This window comes from Trachemys scripta, chromosome 8 (assembly GCF_013100865.1).
Source record: "Trachemys scripta elegans isolate TJP31775 chromosome 8, CAS_Tse_1.0, whole genome shotgun sequence".
NCBI classification, from domain to species: Eukaryota; Metazoa; Chordata; order Testudines; family Emydidae; genus Trachemys; species Trachemys scripta.
This window is the reverse complement of record NC_048305.1, coordinates 97,285,809-97,307,249: the sequence shown is the minus strand read 5'-3', so window position 1 is coordinate 97,307,249 and position 21,441 is coordinate 97,285,809. Positions and strand designations below refer to the sequence as shown.

The following is a 21,441-nucleotide window of genomic DNA, read 5'->3' as shown; positions in this document are numbered from 1 at the left end:
CTGGCAACAAAGGCTTCTCTTGACAGACAAAGGGTTTTCCTCACTCATTCTTTTTTAATCTTAAAGTATAGAGGATTAGCCCAGTTGGACTGACTGTGGAATATTTGGTTGATAATTGAGCTAATGACATGAAGATTGTTAGATTAAGACACTGGAAGGAAAAGTCTGCTCTGGTTAAAGCAGAACGGTTTGCATGCAAGTCCCAGATGGCTCCTCTAGAGAACAAGAAAGAAAGAGGACTTAACGGAGGCTATATGTAAGTCTTTAACGGATTTTATACATAATGGGAATGCTGTTCCTTAAAAATAATGCAATTTATTGTCACCTCATAGGAAAGTTGGGGCTAAATTTGTATTCTGCTAGGATTATGAACCATGAGTTTTCTTTACGTTATTGTGGGGGTTGTTTTAGTTTTTTCTTCCCTCCCAACCCCTTGGTAGGGAGTGGTAGGGGTAAACCCTAAGACTAGAAATGCAGGGTTTGGGATACAAATTGGCCACAAAGCTTCCTAGGAGAGATCCACTAAACCGTGAAGCTAACAGTGAGTCAGAGGAGCCTCCATTCCCATATTTAGACCTTGGGGATGGATTATATTTCCCACCACTTCAGAGGTCTCTCTGGCACATGTTTGCTCATGCAAATCCTTCTAAATAAAGTTATTGGGCCAATTCCACCTCTGGTGGAAGCCCACTGAGGAGTTAGTCCACTGTGACTGACAGCACAAAATTAGACCAGGCGCCAATTTTTTCAGTGTCTGATCTCCTTTACTGCCACCCAGATTTACAACTGCTGTGCTCTCTTCTTTGTAGAGCTCTATTTTAGGGAGGTCCTGTAAATCACCCAGCTGGATTCTTTAAAAGAACAAGTAGTACATGGGCCTCTTTTCCCCTGGGTACTGCATAAAGCATTTTTATATGGAGTATTCATTCTCTATAGCTTAGCTGCATGCAAAATGCTTAATTGGTCTTTGGTACATTTGAAGTGAAATATCACCCAGTAAAACACAGCTTGAATGACATTTTTCTGATTATGAATGTAAACAAATCAGCCTTTACAACCAGATTCCTACCTAGGGAGCCAATTCGGGGAGGTGTTTTTTTAAAATCATGGATTTTATATTAATGATTTATAGCCTCAGAGTCTGTCTGGCTTTATCCCTCTACTTGTTGTCATGACCCCAAAGGAACAAAGCTATTGACTAGCTGTTTCATAGTAATTACTCCACCAAGCTAGAGCTGGGCAAAAATTCTGGGGCTGTTTCTTTTTGCTTCATTCAGGTTTGGGGTTTTTTTTTGGGCCAGAACTGTAAAATTTTACTCAGTTCTTTGCAGTGTGAAATGGGACGGAGATTCATGATTGGGGCAGCAGCCTTGGACAGCAGTCATAATTATTTTGTGAATAAGGCAGATAATATGGTAGCTTTTATTGAACCAATTTCAAATACACTTACAGTTAAATGTTGTTTTCCTCCACAGAAAAATGTCACGGTTGACAGAGTTCCACAATCCCAGAAGACCTCTTCCCCTTTTGACCACTGGAGTAGAGCCTGCACTTCCTTGCTGGCACTGGGCTGAAGGGGATGCACTGCCAGTCCACGTCTTCATGTGAAGTCAATGAAGCTATCCTGATTTCCACGAGCTGAGAATCTGTCCTGCTATCTCTAAACCTAAGGCATCTCTTTAGCCCAAAGAGATTTAAGGTAGATTACTAAAGAAACCATGCATTTAAACAGGTTTCAGAGTGGTAGCCATGTTAGTCTGTATCGGCAAAAACAACGAGGAGTCCTCATGGCACCTTAGAGACTAAGGCTACGTCTACACTACGGGGGGGGGGGGGAGAAATCGATTTCACGTACGGGAATAGCGTAGCTGAATTTGACGTATCTGATCCGACTTACCCCGCTGTGAGGACGGCGGCAAATCGACCGCTGCGGCTTCCCCGTTGACAGCGCTTACTCCTACCTGGGCTGGTGGAGTACACGCGTCAATTCGGGGATCGATTATTGCGTCCCGATGAGATGCAATAAATCGATCCCCGAGAGATCGATTTCTACCCGCCGATCTGGGCGGTAGTGAAGACAAGCCCTAATAAATTTATTTGGGCATTTTGTGAGCTAAAACCCACTTGCATTTAAAGTAACAGACACCATCCTGCCCCTTTTTGATGCTTTGCTCTGAAGTGGAGCATTTCCTGAAGCATTCATTGCACTGTGTGTAATATTTCTTTAACAGTTTTCTACCCACACACAAAAAAAATCTCCCAGGACTATGGGTCTTCTGAGACCGCTAACGTTTGCCTTGACAGTCTGGCTAAAGCTTAGGCCAGCAAGCACTTTAAGAGAGGAAAGCAGGAACTGGGAGATCACTCATAAGAAAGTGAAAAAGTAAGAAAGTGAGCCTAATTCCTTTGGACTCTTTCCAGACATCAGATACTGGATGAGGATAGTAGGGGAACTGATCAAAGCTTCCACAACTTCCAGCCAAGGGATGCAAACAGACCGAGTATTAAATGAATGGGATGATTCCTTTATGCTAGCTTGGATTGATCGTTCTTCTTGCATCCTTTGCTTTCTGGTTGCAGGAGCTGTAAGTGTCCATGTGGATTCTTTGTTGTAAGACAGAGGAAAAGATATGGGACAAACTGGAATTTTCTTCCGGGGCCAGCACAACATACTTTGTTTGCCCTCTAGCATCTATGCTCAATAGCCCTTTTCTCAGGTTAACCCTAAATCTGTCTCTATGTATTATTTGGGAGGTTCTCCTGCTGATACACTATCTTAATGTAATTCCTGTCTCCCCCCAAAACACTCTGGTTGCATCTGTAGATGCCAAGGTTGCTTTTGACATCGTTGCCTGGAATTTGTTTAAAATGCAGAATAAAATTTGGCCCGTGAGCTGGTGTTGCAGTGATAAAAATGCACATCTCAGGATTCTCCTACGCTATTGGTTATAATAATAAGTATATACTGCTCAGGTGATTTTGCCAGGAGTACAGGGACAAGTCACAGGTGCCTGGTTGGTATATCCACTGTTTTATCCCCTTTGTTGTGAAACTTTTTGACATCACTCTCATCCAACTGCTCTATTGTAGACAGTTAGAGTCAGCTCACAGGAATGCAAGGAAACACTTTACAGAGACAATATTTCTCTCTCTCTCTGAGGACAGGGTTCCAAGTAGCTGTCTCTGGGATTAATTTTCTCTGATCTTAGGGTCAATTCTGGCAGATCTGTAGATTAATTAATTTCCAGTTGGACTAGCCTATTATTCATTTTTTTCTTTTGACAGAGTTTCAGAGGGTTTTCCTACCAAGCATCAATGATTCCGCTGCATAAACTTAATTAGTTGTCTGTATCTATTTTTTCCTTCTTTAACAAAAGATCAAAGGACTTGGACAGATGGAAATTCCAGCCACTAAATGTATTTCAGCTAAATAGTTTAATTGAAAAGCCCTTATTTCAGGTCTTGCCTGAATTTCAGATGCTACATTTAATAACTGAGGGATAACAATCAAGACCCAGAGTACTTTCTGGGTATTGAAAACCAGCTGGGATAGTAGATGGCTGAATCGGAGGACCTTTAGCTCCAGAGATAGCATTGGCTGGGGACTGAATGACTATGCACTGAGGTTGCTATTGCTACTTTAATCTTTTTAACTAAAGAAAACCAAAATATGTTTTGCATTATTCCCAGCAGATCCATTGCTCCTTCAGGGTACCCGGAGGAGCAAGTTTTAGTGGTGATACTGTGCTGCTGTACAAGAGATTTCTGACACATCAACAGCCAATTGCAAAGCCTATTTGAGTGTGTGCTATCAGTGTCAGAGTTACAGAGATCCTGGAGATCAGTTACATAGAGAAAGCCCATTTTAAAATTAAATCAAAACAATACATGGCAGTACGATTAGGAGACAGCCTGCTTTCAAGTTGATGAATTTACTTTGTAAGGAGCCTGCTCTTGTTCCCATAGATGTCAATGGGAGTTTTGCCATTGACTAATGTAACCTGCCATAGTCTGGCAGCCCATGGATATTGGGTGGGTTCACAGCCAATGGCACCCATGGGAACTTTGTGTGCAAGTTTCTTGTACATTTAGAGGCCCACTCACTTGGCCTAGAAGCTGAAGGGAGATCAAAGCAGCATAGACCCCCCCAGGGAGATGCTGCAACCCCTGCACATCAGTGATCACGGTGCCAAATCTCTGCAGCAAGGAGCGCAACCAATCCTCCATGCATCTGGCCTGGTCCAAGAGCCACTGAAGTCAATGGAAGGATTCCCACTACATTCCTCCAGTGGGCATTAGATCAGATCTTTAGGGCAACATGTCTTCTCAGAGCACAGAGATGCAGATGTGCTACTCCTTCCCATCACCTGCTGTAGTGACTGCCGCCCCACTGAGTAGGAGCCTGTGTGAGGAAGATTCCATCCCCACAAACCATGGCACACTTCTTGTGGGAAAAGCCTTATCAGCTCATCTTTGCCATTTAGGGATCTGGGGCAAAAATCTGTCTGGGGATTGGTCCTGCTTTGAGCAGGGGGTTGGACTAGATGAGCTCCTGAGGTCCCTTCCAACCCTGATTTTTTTTTTTTTTTAATAGAGAGAGAAGATGAGAGTTCTTTAACATTTGTCTTTTTTTTTGGGTAGATTACATTAAGACTGTATGTGCTTTAAAGGCAAACAGTTCCAGCAGAATTTTGAAACTACTACATGAACTTCTATTTTTTAGGAAAATTCTTGGTGCTAATTTTGGAGTTATATGGATTTTATTCCAACCCCTTCCTCTAGCAAACTCAGTATTCCCCTCTTCCCAAATTTTAAACAATATATTAGCGGGGATAGTTAGCAAACAAGTAAAAAGTGGAGGGGACTATCTGAAAAGTAGCAAAAAGCATCATAATGCTGGAGGGACTGAGTTATGAAGAAAGATGAAAGACCTAAATATACTGCACACCATAGTCTGAAAAAGGTGAGTAAGGGCAGGCATGATAACCTACAAATATCTGAACAATAAGGATGGAGAGGAATCATTTATGGTGGGACAAGGGAGTATAACTAGAAGTAATAGTATGAAATTAAGAAAGGGAAAATTATTAGGAACAGATTTCTGATAATGAGATGTAATAAGCTGTTGAATAGCCTTTCAAAGGAAGTGGTGGAAGCAACAACACTTGGGTTATTTAAAACACTAGGAAAACGTACTCTACATACCTGCAGGGGCGGACTAGATACAAGAGACCCATCTCTAGCATTATGCCTATAGAATATAATTTTTAAGTGCATAAATCCCTAGTGATTATTTAAGGATATAATTTACTCTTGTAATTAATATCTTTTCTACACAGCTGTATGTTTATCTGACTAGTGATTCAGGACTAGAATTATTTACCCCGCAGCTCCATCTACTGACACAAGCGTGATATAATTTGTTAGAAACAAACAGTACTTTTGTACTTATTCTTTGGAAAGCATTTGCCCTCTAGAATACATCATTTTAAGTAACTCCCGTTGACTTCAATGGACCTTATATCAGGTCCATAATTGGTACCTTTCCACTAATCCCAACTATATTTTTCCTGCAGGTTGCATCTCCATTACATTAATATTAATCATTTGCAACCATAAACTGAACCATAGGATAAACCACAAACATTTGCTGAGTGTCTAGACTAGCATTTACAATTGTACCTATTAACTTGAATTAACTGTTAGTAACTCAAATTAAAACTGAACCATCGATCTAGTGTACATGTACCCTGAACACAGACATGCTGCACCAGTGTTAAAAGTAATTTGCCCCACTGTAATTTAGCTCTGTTTCAACTCAGGGTAATCCACATTGATGCAAGTAACTTTTTACACCTGGGCAGTATGTTGACACTCGCTTTTTGCCTGGGTACAGTAACACCAGTGTAGCTACAATGAAGCAAAAAGGTAGATAAGGCCTAACATACACAACTGCTTCACACAGCTAACATACCACAATGGAAATAATATGGCATGCATGCATACACACATACCAACCCCACCTCTTTGGAAACTGAATCCAGATCTTCATTCTGCTAAGACCCAAATCACTTTCAGCCAGATTCAAATACCTTTACTCAAACTGAGTAGTAGTTTACTCCTCAAGGACTACGTGATCTCAGTGGGACTGCTTGGAGTGAGGTGTTACTCAGAGTAAGGGCATCATACTTTGGCCCATTATCACCTCGTAAAAATGATTCATCTCTTTATGTTTTAGAAAGCATAGGCCACTTAAAACATCTTGACCACACAGAAGGATTTGATACCAACTCTCTTTATAGATAATAGGATCATTTAAAAAATGTGAATGTGGAACTGCTTATGTAGGAGAAATTGAACTTGTATGGAAATAGGAGAGGGAAGAGGGCTGAAAGTTTGACCAGGGAATAACAAAGATGTAACAAACGTCTTCTGACTGACTCCTTACAGACTGCTCATAGGGTTGCCAACTTTCTAATCACACAAAACAACCCGCCCTGCCCCTTCTCCAAGGCCCTGCCCATGCCCCACCCTTCTCTCAGGCCCCGCCCCCACTTGCTCCATCTGTTGCTCACTCTTCCTCACCCTCACTCACTTTCACTGGGCTGGGGGTTGGGGTCCAGGAGGGGGTATGGGCTCTGGGCTGCGGATACAAGCTCTGGGGTGGGGCCTGCGATGAGGGATTTGGAATACAGGAGGGGGCTCCAGCCTGGGCCAGGAGGTTGGGCTGCATCTGGGGGGTGGGGGGAGGGCAGGGTTCCAGAAGCTCTTACTGCAGCTCCAAGGAAGTGGTCACTAGGTCCCTGCGGCTGCTAGGCAAATGGGCAGTCAGGTGGCTTTGCACAGTGTGGGCTGACTTCGTGCCCATTGTGGTTTCCAGCCAATGGGAGCTGCAGAGCCGGTACTCGGGGCGGAGATAGCACGGAGCCTCCCAGTCCCTGGCTGCCCCAGCACTTAGGGGCTGCAGGGACCTGATGGCTGCTTCTGGAAGCAGTGCAGAGCCAGGGAAGCCAGACCCCCGCTGTGCTGCCAACTGGACTTTTAACAGCCTGGTCACTGGTGCCAAATGGAGCCGCCAGCGTCCCTTTTTGACCAGGTGTTCCAGTCGAAAACTGGATGCCTGGCAACCCTAACTGCTCAGGAAGTGCATGTTGCAATCTGGAGTCTGCATTCTCCCTGTGCCAGTAGAAGGACAAAGGAGAGACAGCTCAAACCTCCCTCCAGCCTGTGACTGCCAGGGGCCAGGTCAGCACCCATTGCTGACTAGGACAGATTTGACGGCTGCCCTAACTTGAACCCCAGCTAGCCAAACTCCCTCCTGGAGCCTGTACCCCGCAACCCCCCCTTCCCTCACAACCTCCTCTGTCCCAGCCCTGAGCCCGCTCCTGCATCCCAAACCCATCATCCTTAGCCCCTCGCCAGCCAGAGACCTCACCCCCCCTCCCACATCCCAACCCCCCGCCCCAGCCCGATGAAAGCAAGTGAGGGTAGGGGAGAGCCAGCGACAGAGGGAGGGGAGATGGAGTGAGCGGTGAAGGGGTAGGGGTGTTCAGTTTTGTGCAATGAGAAAGTTGGCAAATCTAACCCGAGCTGCTATGGCCTCTGAGCCTTGTGGCAACCAGGCCTTCTCCAGTCTAGACACAACTCACAGAATAATGCAGGAGATTCAGCAATCCCTAGCGAGGGCTGTGTGCCACTGTAGCCCAAAAGTGAAGGAACAGCTGCAACCCTCTACTGGTTCAGCTGCAAGGATGCCTTGGGGTGCTCTGCTGGGGCTATAGTGACTCATCAAGAAACTGGAGGTCTATGGATGGTGCCTGTGGCTTGCATAGGTCTCCCCACCAACACTAATGTTACACACAGTCCACTGGCAACACTGAGCATGTGACATACAGAGTCACAAAACACACCATTTTACATGAGAGAACCATGCAATACATAAGTGCAACTTACACATCAGCAAGATGATCATGTCAGATCTCTTGTCCTGGACCCTCTGAGTCTGTCCTGGATGCCAGCTGGGAGATGAGGCAGATGACCTCTGGCCAATACACCTGCAGACACATGAGGAGAGTGATATGAACATAAAAAGGGGAATGGTGATCCTAAAGCCCATCATAAGTCTCACTTGTAAGAGGTGGTAAAACACAAGTCTTTGCAGACTGCTCTTCAAAGGACACTTTCTATCCTCCCACCAGAGGTCTTTGATGGCTATTGATTAATAGTTATTTATAAAGTCCACCCCACACTACTTCTTCTGCATTTTTAGGGCATCAGGGCAATGCAAAGTCAAACTGTAATAACCCTTAAACCAGTCAAACAGGCATTTAAAAATCAGGTAAAATAATAAGAGGTCAAAGTGAGATTGTGCTGTCAGACAAGTCATTAGACCAAGAAGTAGTATCTTCAATAGCCTTTACTGCCCTCACTCCTTGACATAGTGCTTTTCAGATCACTTCAAGTTTATTGTACATTTAATTTTTTCCTTATTAATGCTTTTCTTTAACATATATGATGCCTTACAAAGCATTAAGAGCTGATTTTACGCTCACTAAGAACAGAAGCATCAGTAACAGATCCATCAGTGTGGGCTCTTGTTTTTTATTGAGTTTTCTATGGTTCTGCCCCTCTATAGGAAACAGCTACTTCATCCATAATGTTTTTCTAATTAATCTTTTCAGATATTACTGTCTACAAGGAAACTGCCACCAGGAGTTATGAGAGAAGCAAAACACAAACACACGAGATAAAGAAATAAGACCCAAGCAGCCCTAGCTAGATGTTTCAATGCCATAAGTGACTAGTTTGATTTGAAATTCTAGAGCTAACATCAACGTTTCAACTAGTGAAAATACCTTTCAGTTTCACGTTGAGGTAATAATAGCCAAGTTTTGCGATGCATGTTAATGAAGTGAAGTGGCTGTAAAAAAGGTAAAACACTAGCTGCCAAACCAAACACAGCAAACAGCTATTAGTGCCTAGCAGGGAGCTGTCATCTGGAACAACCACTTGGGCGGCTGCGCCGGAGAACCTGGCTCTGCATATCTGTAGGGGCCTGGCTATTTTCCACAGGTTAGGTAGCTTCCCATTGCTGCCTCTGGGCTATTTGGGCTAGTGCCCCCTGCTCTTGTATTTTCAGTAGGGCTGATATGGGATCCATGACCAGGCCGGCACCAGCGCAGCAAGCAAGTGCTTGGGGCAGCCCACGGAAAGGGGCGGCACATCTGGGTCTTTGGCGGCAATTCGATGGCGGGTCCCTCGGAGGGAAGGACCGGCCGCCGAATTGTCGCCGAAGAATGAAGTGGCACGGTAGAGCAGCCGCCAAAGTGCCGCCGATCACAGCGTTTTTTTTTTCTTCGCCACTTGGGGCGGCAAAAAAAGCTGGAGCTGGCCCTGTCCATGACCTCCAAATCTTTGTCAGGCAAAAGAGGCCAAAGAGATCCCTGACTCAGGGAAGGCATGCAGATGGTTCAGGCTCTAGGAAGCCTAAATCCCTGCCAGTGTTCAGCCAAGGAGGGGAAACATATTCAGAACAGAGCCTTCTTTTTCCCTTCTGCTGCTACTGCTTTTCAGACACAGCTGGACAAAGACGAGCTGCCTCTAGAATCCAGGGAGCCACCAGACCAGAATTGAGGGAAACCAACCCACGAAAAAAAAAAATTGCTAGCCTCCTTTCCACAGCCACTTCTCCCACTGAGGCCTGGGATCCCTTCAGTTCTCCTGATCCTTTCTCCCACACATGGCAGCTACTCCTCCATGGTGGTGGTGGTGGGGGCAACGCTGGAGCTGGGGTTAACTTGCTGAGGCTACAGCCAGGGCCGGCTCTAACTTTTTTGCTGCCCCAAGCAGCAAAAAAAAAAAAAACGCCGCCCCCCCCCCCCCCCGCCCCCCACCGAGCACTGCCGTAACCCCCCCCAGCGCCGCTCCCACGCCGCCCCCTCACCCCCAAGCGCCACGCCGCTGGAGCCCGCCCCCCCCGCCGAGCGCTGCGCCGCCGGAGCACGCTCCCCACGGAATGCCGCGCCGTGCTCCCCCTGCCGCCCCTTACCAGGTGCTGCCCCAAGCATGTGCTTGGTTGCCTGGAGCCGGCGCTGGCTACGGCAATTCTCCTGTCCCTTCACAGAACTGGACTGCTCTTCTCACTGCACAGCAGTTCCTCACTGTGCTCTGCTGCTGGGACAATTTCTTTCCCCAGCTGCATTGAGCAGAGACACCAGGAAGGAGGCCAGGCTCAAGGAGGAGGCCAGCAGCTCCTCCAATCCTCCTATTCTTTGCCTGTAGAAAGGTCACTCACCAGCCGGTGCACCTCTTTTTGGCCAAGCATGGTGTAGCAGACTCTTTAGCTGTGGTACCCACCATCATGAATCACTCCAGTCCCTACAATAGCTTGCCCCGTCTCACAACTCAGCCCTCCAGCCAGGTTACTTGTAGTCCCCCCCTTCTGAGGTAATACAGACTCCAGTAAAGTAGAAGTCTAATGATTCTGTCCCAAGCCTTCAGCCCCATCCTAGGCTTACTCATAGACTTTAGGGTCAGAAGGGACCATTATGATCATTTAGTCTGACCTCCCGCATGATGCAGGCCACAAAAGCTGACCCACCCCCTTTCCCTTGACTCAGCTGTTGAAGTCCCCAAATCCTGTGATTTAAAGACTTCAAGTCGCAGAGAATCCTCCAGCTAGCGACCCCCGCCCCCATGCTGCGGAGGAAGGCGAAAAATCTCCAGCGCCTCTGCCAATCTACCCTGGAGGAAAATTCCTTCCCAACCCCACATATGGCAATCAGTAGAACCCTGAGCATGCAGGCAAGATTCTCCAGCCAGACCCTCATTGACCATTGATACTATTTACCAGCGATGGCACGCTGTTGATTAATTGACTAAAATCAAATTTTTAGTTGATAGTCCTTGTCCCCATTTGTGTCTGGGTGGTTGTTGTTTTTTTTTAACCTCCCCTTCCCAGTGTAGGGAGGGGGTTCAGTAGGGGAAGCCAGGCCCTCCCTTTCCTTTGGGTTCCAGGTCAGAGACCCCACGTTAAGCAGCGAGGGTCTGCTCCCATAGACTCTCTGTGCTTTCCTGGGCTGCATCCAACCTTCAGGTTCATACAGAGCCCCCTCAGGCTCTCTGGCAGCATACAATCCCTTGCAGGCTGGGGCCTCCTCTGGCTATCTGGGAGGTCTTGCCTTAAGCTCCTTTTTCTGGAAGGTTCCCTGGGAGTAGAGCTCTGTTCCTCTATATTCTCTCCCTAAGAGACTTCTCTTTCTAGGAGCAGCCTTGTCTCTCAGCTGTTGCTGGTCAGCCACTTAGTCACATCTGGGGAGATAACTGTTCTACCTGTTAACTCCTTGATGGCTACTACATTATAGGGTTTAAATACCCCATCATAGAGTCCCACCCCTCAATTCATTTATTCCCCCTCCCCCAGTTTATCCATGATGTACTTCCCTCCCTCAGTGAATTCAGTACTTCCCCCAATATTTCAGTGTCTCCCCAAACAAATCCTCTCTCTTCCTCCTGCCCAAGGACCATGTCTCACTTCTGAGGCAGCGCCTGCACATCCCACAATTCCCCTTAGCAGCAACTCCAAGGGGAATGTTTCTCATAGGAGAAGTGGTCACCGATTGTCCCCCCTCCCGCCCAACCTGGACAAAGTAAGGGGCTAGGCAGGGAGGCACAAACCCCTGCAGAGTACTGGGAGTGAGTGGGAGGCTGGGGCTATTCCCCTTCTCACACTACACATTCACTGGAAGCAGGTGGTAGAAGAGACTCACCCCCCAGAGTCCTAGCTCCAGGGAAGGTGCCGGAAATACCTGGTGGGTGCCTGGGGTGCTAAAGATTATTTGGGGGGGGGGGGCTAATGGTGGGGGGCCCTCTCTCACCTTACGGTTGCTCCCTTTTTCCAGCTTGGCACCCTGGCTGCTGCTCTATGAAGCCTGAGAGCCGGCAGCATGTAGAACAGCTGCTGACAGGATGTAGATTGTGACTGCAGAAGTCAGAAGGGACACTCTGCATACTGGAACTAAGGCAGGGCCCTGGACTGTATGGCCAGAGCTAGCTGCAGGCAGTGGTTTCTGCTGTGGTTCTGTTAGTTTTAAAAATAATAATAATAATATGGATTGATCCAAGTTCTCGATGCGTTAGTGCAGCGGTTCTCAAACTGTGGGTTGGGATCCCCAAAGTGGGTTACGACTCTGTTTTAATGGGGTTGCCAGGGTGGGCTTAGAGTTGCTGGGGCCAAAGCCCAAGCCCAAGGGCTTCAGCCCTGGGTGGCAGGGCTCAGGTTACAGGCCCCCAGTCTGTGGCTGAAGCCCTTGGGCTTCAGCTTTGCCCCCAGCCTAGGCAGGTGGGGCTTTGGATTTGCCCCCCGCCCCTGGGGTGGCGAGGCTTGAGCAGGCTCAGGCTTTTGGTCCCCCCTCCTGGGGTCCTGTAGTAACTTTTGTTGTCAGAAGGGGGTCGTGGTGCAGTGAAGTTTGAGAACCCCTACTTTAATGTAGAGAACAACACAGGGAGATGGAGGCAAAAACAGCAACCACCGTGGCCCTAGGGGACTAGGAGGAGCCACAATCCCGTCCAGTGCATCGCAGTGCACACCAGGCAGGCCCAAGAGAAGGAGCAGCAGCAGCGCAAGGAAGTGACATAAAAGGTTGCTAAGAAGAGGAGTCAACTCTTCATGTAGGTTTCTTTAGAATATGTTATCTAAAACTTTGCAACTAAATTTAGACATCTAAAACCATATTTAGGCATCCACGAGGCCTGGTTTTCAGAAAACACCTACATTTCTGGATGCTCAGCAGTTTTAAAATCAGGTCATTTTGGTATCTAAATATGGAGTTAGATGACTAGTTTTAGGCACCCAAGTTAGAAAATTTGACTTTTATATGTCCCCTGACAACTTCCATTACCTTGTCTTTCAATTTTATGGGCTCTGCAGTTATGCCTCTATCAGTCATTCAGTGGAAAAATAAATGTATGGAAGATGCATATCTATGCGCCTGATTCTCCTTTAATTTAAAATTACACTGGTACAATTCTAGTAGGCTGGATTCTGCTGTCAGTTATACCGATGTAAATCCAGAGTAACTTCAGTAAGTTCAGTGGAACTGTTCTGGATTCACATTGGTGTAATTCATAGCAGAATGACACACTATAAAACTGGTGTAAATAAGATCAGAGTCAGGCCCTATATTTTAATTACTGACCAACTCAGTTGCTGTGGTTTACTTTTCTTCAAAGCTTGGGTGCTCTGTGAGTGGTGTGCTGCTACCAACTTCATTGCCAAGTTTTGTCTGAGGTAGTTGATCCATGTTTCCCACTTGGTTAAAGATTGCCTGTCCAGAGAAAGATACATTACTTTGCTTTCAGTATATATGTAGTAGTATATAGTAAGGCCTTGCATATTGTATATAATTAATAAACACAAGTATCTCATTCTTTCATATTTCACTTGTGTAACGAGCAAAAGACAACAGTCTGATTCTACTCTCATACTGGTGGAAACCAGGAGTAACTCATCCAAAGTCATAGACTATTAGGGCTGGAAGGGACCTCAGGAGGTCATCTAGTCCACCCCTGTGCTCAAAGCAGGACCAATCCCCAGACAGATTTTTACCCCAGTTCCCTAAATGGCCCCCCTCAAGGATTGAGCTTACAAACCTGGGTTTAGTAGGCCAATGCTCAAACCACTGAGCTATCCAGTGGTAGATGGTGTAAGAGCACAATCAAGCCCATAATCCAACAAGTCATTTAATTTTAGTGTTTTCTCTTCTATTCAGCCATTTTCATTCCCCAAATCCAGTTAACAATGAATAGCTAATAGTAAGGTACCAACTATAGAACTGCTGATTTACTGAGGCAATGTTAGAATGGACATCCAAAACAGTTACAAATTCTAAAGACGGGGTTAGCGTCCGATTTAATCTCCTAATATTTAGAGAATATTTTTGATGTTAATGAAAGAGGGGTTTGTTTATATAAAATCAAGACCACTCACGAGCATAGGAATAAAACAAGAATTCTGCGGGGACAAGCACTTTTCACTTGTGTTTTAGGATGTTAATAACTGAAATTTCAGGACTAGAACACAAGCATCTTGTAAAAAGTGAACGTAATATCCTGCAAATTCTCACCACTTAACTGCTTTGCCTTATAACATTGTGAGAGCTCCAAGAATTAGTTGCAGGCTTTTGTAAGCATATTTTTATCATAATAATTCAAAATCTTAGCAGAACAATGTACATGCTAAAAATACATTCACATCATAAATTGTTAGAAAGTGAGTCCGAGAAAAACCATCTCCTGTTTTGTTAACTTCTTTTGCCAACAGCACTGTAAACTGTACAAAAGCCAAAAGGAAGGACAGACTTTATTGTTATTGATTTCAATAACATGAATCCTCCAGGTTGTTTTCTCTTTGTTTTGGCAAGATAATCATTCCTTTAACTATATTTTGCTACAAAATGTTTCTTGTATGTACTTCATGCTATAGTTTCTCTATACTTTTCCCGAGATATTGGCTAATTTTACAAACCAATTCTAGAGGAAACAGATTCTTTATTGTCCTTGATTGTTTTGAAGTGTGGATAAAAGAACATATAATGGGCTTCAAACAAAATCCTGCCCATCATGCTCACATAAGCAGCCTCACTCACAATTGGGAACATAATATCTTCTCGCCTTTATAGTTACTCTCTAGTTGTTAATCATGTTTTGTTGTGGAAGAACTGCACATTGTACAGTGTGTGTGTGTGGATATGCATCTTCTGTTTGGCCAGATGGTCCAGGGAGGGTGGCAATAAACCCTACTAGTGAGTTACCAAAATACATGCACATGAGGGAAGAGTAATAATTTGTTGTCATGGCTTCTAAGCATTGAGTCATCGTGGACTTCTCTCTATACCTCTACCCCGATCTAACACGGTAAAGCAGTGCTCCGGGCGGGCGGGCGGGCGGGGGGGAGAGGGGGAGAGAAGAGGAGGCAGGGATGCGCACTCCAGCAGAGCAAAGCAAGTTCGATAGAACATGGTTTCACCTATAACACGGTAAGATTTTTTTGGCTCCCGAGGACAGCGTTATATCGAGGTAGAGGTGTATTTCCTGGATGCAGAAAAGTGTTAGTGTGATGTAACAAACAGTAGCTTATAAACTAAAGTGAAAGTGGCCATGCCCCACACAGTGAAATGGGATCTGTAGGGGTGCAGACTCACCCCTGTGGCACCTCCTGCTGGTTGTCCTCAAGAATTAGCTCTCCCAGCCTTGGAGCGCCCTCTGCAGGCTGGTGATCCACCTTGGCACTGGCCCCATGTCCCTCCCAGGACCTTGGTGCCCCTTTATCTGGGTGCTGCCCCCTGGCAGTACCCCCACAGTTCTGGGTCTCCCCCTCCCAGGGGAACCCCCACCCACTATCCCCACTTCACCTCAGTCTTAGCTACTGCCCAGTCTCCATCTAGTCCCCGTTCACTGGGGCAGACTGCAGTATCAGCCACTCATCACAGGCAAAGAGGTTCGGACCTGCTGCCTCTGCCTCTGCCTACCCATGGGCTGCCCCCTGCAACCCAATACCTAATAGGCCTTACCAGGCCTGCAGCCTGGAGCTTTCCTAGGCCAGAGTGCCCCAGCTCCCTTGGCCTTTCCCCAGCCCTGCTCCACTCTAAGCACTTAGTTAAGCTCCCTGCAGCCAGGTCCTTCTCTCTCTGAATGCAGAGAGAGACTCTCTTATAGGGACCAGCTGGGCCTGATTGGGGCGTGGCCCCAGCTGTTATTGCCTTACCCAATCAGCCCAGGCTTTCCTTCCCAGCCTCAGCCCTCAACTAGGGCTGGCTTTAACCCTTTCTGGGCCGGAGCGGGTGACCACCCCGGTACAGGAACAGTGACAGTAAGTAGGGTATGTCTACACAGGGTGTGATTGCCGCTAGAGTAGACATATCTGGGCTAGCATTAATCTAACTAGTTTGAGTACCAGAACTGTGAAGCCATAACAACGTAGGCTTCATTGTAGGCTGTACAAACCTGCCTGGAACCCTGGATAATTACTCGGGCAGCTAGAATGTCTACACTTCAGTCACACCCTGTGACTGCAGGGTAGGCATACCCATAGCAGCTGGCAGCAGTCCGAATGGTAGGTGGTATCCAAGTGCATCTAGTGCTCTGGACTGTACAGGCCCAATTCACCACTGCCTTGTGCAATGACATCAGTGCAAAGTGGGTGTAAATTACTACCATTCTGATTTGGTACATTTTACATCCCTTTTGCACTCCGCTTGCACTGGTGTAAATGACTACACGTGGTGCAGGATGGGGAATCTTAATTTCATTTTAAACTTAACATATGTAAAATATAGTTACAATTTTTAAAAACAATTTGTATTTTGACAAAAAAAAATGCAGAAGAGAATGTTTGTGCTGAGTTTTTGAAAACATGGTCATCTTTCTCTAGCCTGCTAATCAAATGAGTAGGACTCTAAAACATTTACTGGTCAACCCACTTGATTCATGAGATTTGTGCAGTATCTCATTTACAAAACATTATAGACAATATATCAGGAGCCTAAAATATACAATTTGCTAGAATTACTGCTTAATTATAGATCCTATTTCACTTAAAAGTGAATTAGTACAGAGAAGATTGAAATGGTTTGGGACTTATGTATAACTGGCTTTTAGTTTGTGTTGTGTCTCAAGGCCAGCAACAGGCTGCACACTTTTTAAAGTAATGGAGATAGCCTATCTCCTAGAATGGACCTTGAAAGGTCATCAAGTCCAGCCCCCTGCCTTCACTAGAAGGACCAAGTACTGATTTTGCCCCAGATCCCCAAGTGGCCCCCTCAAGGATTGAACTCACAACACTGCGTTTAGTAGGTCAATGCTCAAACCACTGAGCTATCCCTCCCCCCCCACTTTACTATGCTATGTAGGACCCATTGGTGACAATTCAGATGCACCTTCTTTTCCCTCTTCCACTTTACTACCATCTTTGGAAACAGATGTATAACAGCAACAATGGTGAGAGGAACAAGATGAATGGAAAGTGATAGCTGCTTACATATTTGATAAGAGTTCAGTTCTCACTACTTTTAAATGAATACTTATCCCACATCTACATGGTGTCTGGTCTAATAATTACTGTGCTCCTTAAACAATTGCTAATTTCAATATAATTGCTGAGATGTCAATGAACTTTAGTTAAGCTTAGTATCATTGTAAAACTCATAAGTTTTCAGCTTCAATTGCAAAACATAAATGGGAGTTAATGTACAGTTCTCTGTGCTTCCAAAATTATGTGTATTGAAATTAGGTCTCTTTGGATCTTTTCTGACATCAAGCTGAAGAACTGATTCTTTCAGCTCTGTCATTGCTTATTCTGTACAACTGCTCACTTGATAGGTGGCATATAACAAGGGTGCTCAACCTTTTTCTTTCTGGCCCCCCCCAACATGCTCTAAAAATTCCACAGACCGCCTGTGCCACAACTGGTTTTCTGTATATAAAAGCCAGGGCCAGTGTTAGGGGGTAGCAAGCAGGGCAATTGCCTGGGACCCCATGCCACAGGAGCCCCTGTGAAGCTACATTGCTCAGGCTTTAGCTTCAGCCCCAGGTGGTGGGGCTCAGGGCCCCAGGCTTCAGCCCCACGTGGTGGGGCTTTGGCTTTCAGCCCTGGGCCCCAGCGAGTCTAACGCTGGCCCTGCTTGGCAGACTCCCAGAAACCTCCTTGCGGCCCCCCCGGAGGGCCACGGATCCCTGGTTGAGAACCACTGACATCTATGTTGCGATTTTTAACCCTTTTTACATGTCAGTGAATGCAAGATGTAGAACAGCAGCTTATTGTGGGCCATTTAATGTTCTGTGTAATGTAGTATATACCATGCAAGCATTTTGAAAGGGTAAAAGTTATGTACATTTCTGGTCACACATTTCTTAGCCATGACTTGTGGCTATTTTAATTCTCCAGGAAACTGACCCAAAGCCCAGGGAAGTCAATCAGAATCTTTCAGCTGATTTCACTGGGCTTGGATTAGGCCCCAAGAACAGAACACTATATTTTTACATTTATTTAGAAGTGTTGCAGATATTTTCTTAATTATTCCATTCAAAGTGTAAATGCCCACTGCACATGACCTGTGTACTACAGTTACTTTACTGTCTTACTAGAACAGCAACAATTACATAAAGATTCTATATTTCCACAGTGACTAAAACACTTTTATAAATAATGATTTCCCACAGGGCAAAATGCATTTTTATTTGCTTTGTTAACTATTTAAATTTCCACATAACGTTTCTAAACATTTAGTAAATAACATTCTTGGGAAAATTATGTTCAGATGTATATTATGTCTGGCATTCTTGAATAAATGAGTGACTTGCAGGCCATATCTCATATAAGTTACACCATGCCCATATCCCTTTTATTGAAGAAAACCCACAGCACATATCAATTTGATCTATGTTTAAATAAAGGCGGGTGTTTGCCACATAAGAGATAGAAATGGCACCAAATTAGGGCATATTATACTCATTCTTCTATCCCAAATTATTTATTAAAAATAAGGTATGTAAGTGAGAGGTAAGCAGGATTAACTCTATTTTATGCCCAGATTTTCTAATTTGGGAGCCAGGACACCTTTGTGTAATCAACCATTAACAATACTCCTTCAAACATCACAGCAGTTTTATTTCAAACACACATAAATAACTATCATTAGTATTCTAACCTTTACAAAATATAACATTCCGTAAACAACACTGCAAATATGCAATTCCAATAAACAATGTAGATGAACACTTTAGTCTGGGGTTACTGTAAATTATTATATTCTGAACATATTAACATATTATTCATAGCAATTTTTAAATGTTTTGGTTCCTCTAAATATTGTATATGAGTGTAAAATAAGCACCCATTTAAAATACATGTCAATTTTCTCTATAATAGGGGAATATGGCTGTTGCGTTTCAAAGTTTTCAGAGTTACTATCCATGGCAAACAAAATAAACACAGGCATTAAGAGCCACATACTGATAGATTTAAGCCTTTGCAGAAATAGACCTTTAACAGAGCTGTCAAATGTAATTTCATGTCAAGACACAAAGTCCAGAGATGGGGGCATCTAAGATGATGGTTGGAACCTAAATTTGACAGAATGAACTATGTAGTGAAATGACAGTGTAACTGCAAGGTCTGTGGGAAAAGGCTAACCACTCCCATTGGTCTCTCTCTGGAGAGGTAGCTTTTTGAGATGGGAGTTGGTCCAGGACCCTGAAACAGATCCACAGAGTCGAAAATGAAACAGTACAATGCAGCAGGAATGTAGCTCACAATGCAGGATCTATGGGCTGAATCTACTTAAAGAAAAAACCCTCTTTCAGCGATGCAGGCATCTCTGGTGGTGGGGGCCGAGGGAGCCTGAAATAGACCTTGACTGAGTCATAAATGAACCACTGCAGGGCTGTGAGGGTGCCAATCATGAGGATGCGGGGAAAGAGACCCTTCCACACGCCTATGAAGCCCAGCTTCTTGAGGACTTCCATAGAGGTGCTGCCCTTTTCCTTGTTGAGCACAGACACCACAGAGTCAGCTGGGTGGGAGACTACAGCACAGAAGATACCGGCTATATAGCCAGCAACAAAGGTGACGCCAAGCTGCTCAGGCTTGGAGCATTCACTGCGCGGCTTGGGCACCACATAGGCATACAGGGCCTCCAAGGTACGCTCAAAACAGGCAAACTTCATCATGGTGTAGGGGATCTGGCGCATCCAGAGTGGAGCCACCCCCTTGTAGAAGGCCCACAGCCCCTCCTCAAGGTACATCTTGGGGACAGCCACCCGTAATGTGTTGGCATAGCCTGGCTGCGTCTGGATTCGCACTTTGACTGCCTCCATGGGGGACAGAGCAATGTCAGCAAAGAACTCGGCACTGGCTGAGGCGGCCAGATAGAGGCTGGTCCGCCACAGGTAGGCTCGCTCAGGTCCCAACATGTCAGCATAGCGCAGCTTGAAGACTTCATATAAGCCAAACTTGCAGAGGCCCTGTAGGGAGTAGCCCACGCAGGTGGGGGCCCATCCTTTGGCCAGGCCACGCATCCCCTCCTCTTCCACGGTGAGAGTAAAGCCCTGCAGCATGCCCCGGTAGCGACTGGGCTCTGCCTGCATACGGCACTTCACCAGGTCCAGCGGCACCACAGCCGTGTGGGTCAGGCCGCAGCTCACCACGCCACCCAAGCCGCACATGGCCAGATACTTCGCAGAGCCATACTCGCAGCTGTATTCCTCCTCGCCCCAGAGGGCAGGCAAGGCGGCCGCCCATAGCCGGAACCGGCGCTCAGGATGAGGGGCGGTGCTGCTGTCGCTCCCCTCTAGGGCCCCTAGAGCCACCTCCTCCTGGCTGCTCAGGTCACTGTGCTGAGGGAGGGCAGTGCTGCTGTCACTCCTCCCCAGGCTGCAGAGTGTGGGGAAAACGGCTGCCCACAGCCAGGCTGGATGCTGAGGGGAGGCCGGGCCGCTGCCCATCTCCCAGCTGCTCTGGGGCCTGCACCCCTCTGAGTCCCCTGGGGGCTGGGCCATCTCTGGGGTGTGGCGGGGCCAAGCTGACGTTGTCGGGGCCTCCTGCCTCAGGCTCGTTCCAACTGCCAGTGCCCTTCGGAGGCCACAGGATTCTAACCATAGAGACTCTGCCTAGAGTGTAGCCCAGCCCGGCTGCCACAAGCATGGGTAGAGCGCCGGCACAATGGACAGGGTGCTAGTGGGTCAGCAGCCACTCTAGCCATATCTCTATGGCCCTGGGTGGGTGGGGACTCATGCTCCAGGCGGCGTCAGGGAGCATAGTGTGGCAGGGGAGATGGGGAGGACAGGAGAAAACTTGAGGGCAGATGTGGGGAGCTAGAGAGAAGCTGTGGGCAGGGGGAGAGTTGAGTGGGGGAAGGAGAGCCTGCTGGTGTCACCGAAATGGCAAACGGCGGAGACCCAAAGAGAGGGCTACAGGGAAAACGCAAGGGGAGGTGCAGGCAGAAATGGGTGGCAGAGTGAGCGAGGGGGATTTTTGTGGAAATAAAGTGATGAATATCCTGCAAATATGCAAACAAGGGTTTTCCATTAAAAAAAAAATCTCCAAATTTGTGGGGCTCCAGCCGTAACACTCTTCTACAACAGTGGGACCCAGCATCACTATGTGAGACAACTCCCAGCTGCCATGGTCCATTTGAGATCCTAGTGTCCAGGCCCATGGAATCAGCAGGTCCCAATATGTAGCAATCCATCCTGATCTGGAGCCCCAAGTCTACAGAAATGACAGGTCCCACCGAGCCATTCCTACATAGTCAATCACAGCCATTTTTTAACCATCACTTTGCCAACCATATCTCTTGGTCATAACTTATCATGCGGCATGTTGTGCCTTTTACATCCAATTGTACAACATCCATCAAATACACAAACTTATCTGGGGTTATTTGT

At 46.3% G+C, this 21,441-nt stretch overlaps 1 protein-coding gene across 1 annotated transcript; it reads right to left on the bottom strand.

Annotated features, from left to right (window-relative positions):
• Positions 1-18,896: 18,896 nt before the first annotated feature.
• LOC117882117 (phosphate carrier protein, mitochondrial-like) lies at positions 18,897-20,499 on the bottom strand. The gene has a single exon (XM_034780100.1). It carries the CDS (start codon positions 20,497-20,499, stop codon positions 19,333-19,335), a length of 1,167 nt encoding a protein of 388 aa, XP_034635991.1. The 3' UTR covers positions 18,897-19,332.
• Between the last annotated feature and the right edge of the window lie 942 nt (positions 20,500-21,441).

Bases quoted from the DNA above. Each gene is read 5' to 3' on its own strand.
- LOC117882117 (XM_034780100.1), bottom strand. From the start codon at position 20,499: ATGGGCAGCGGCCCGGCCTCCCCTCAGCATCCAGCCTGGCTGTGGGCA.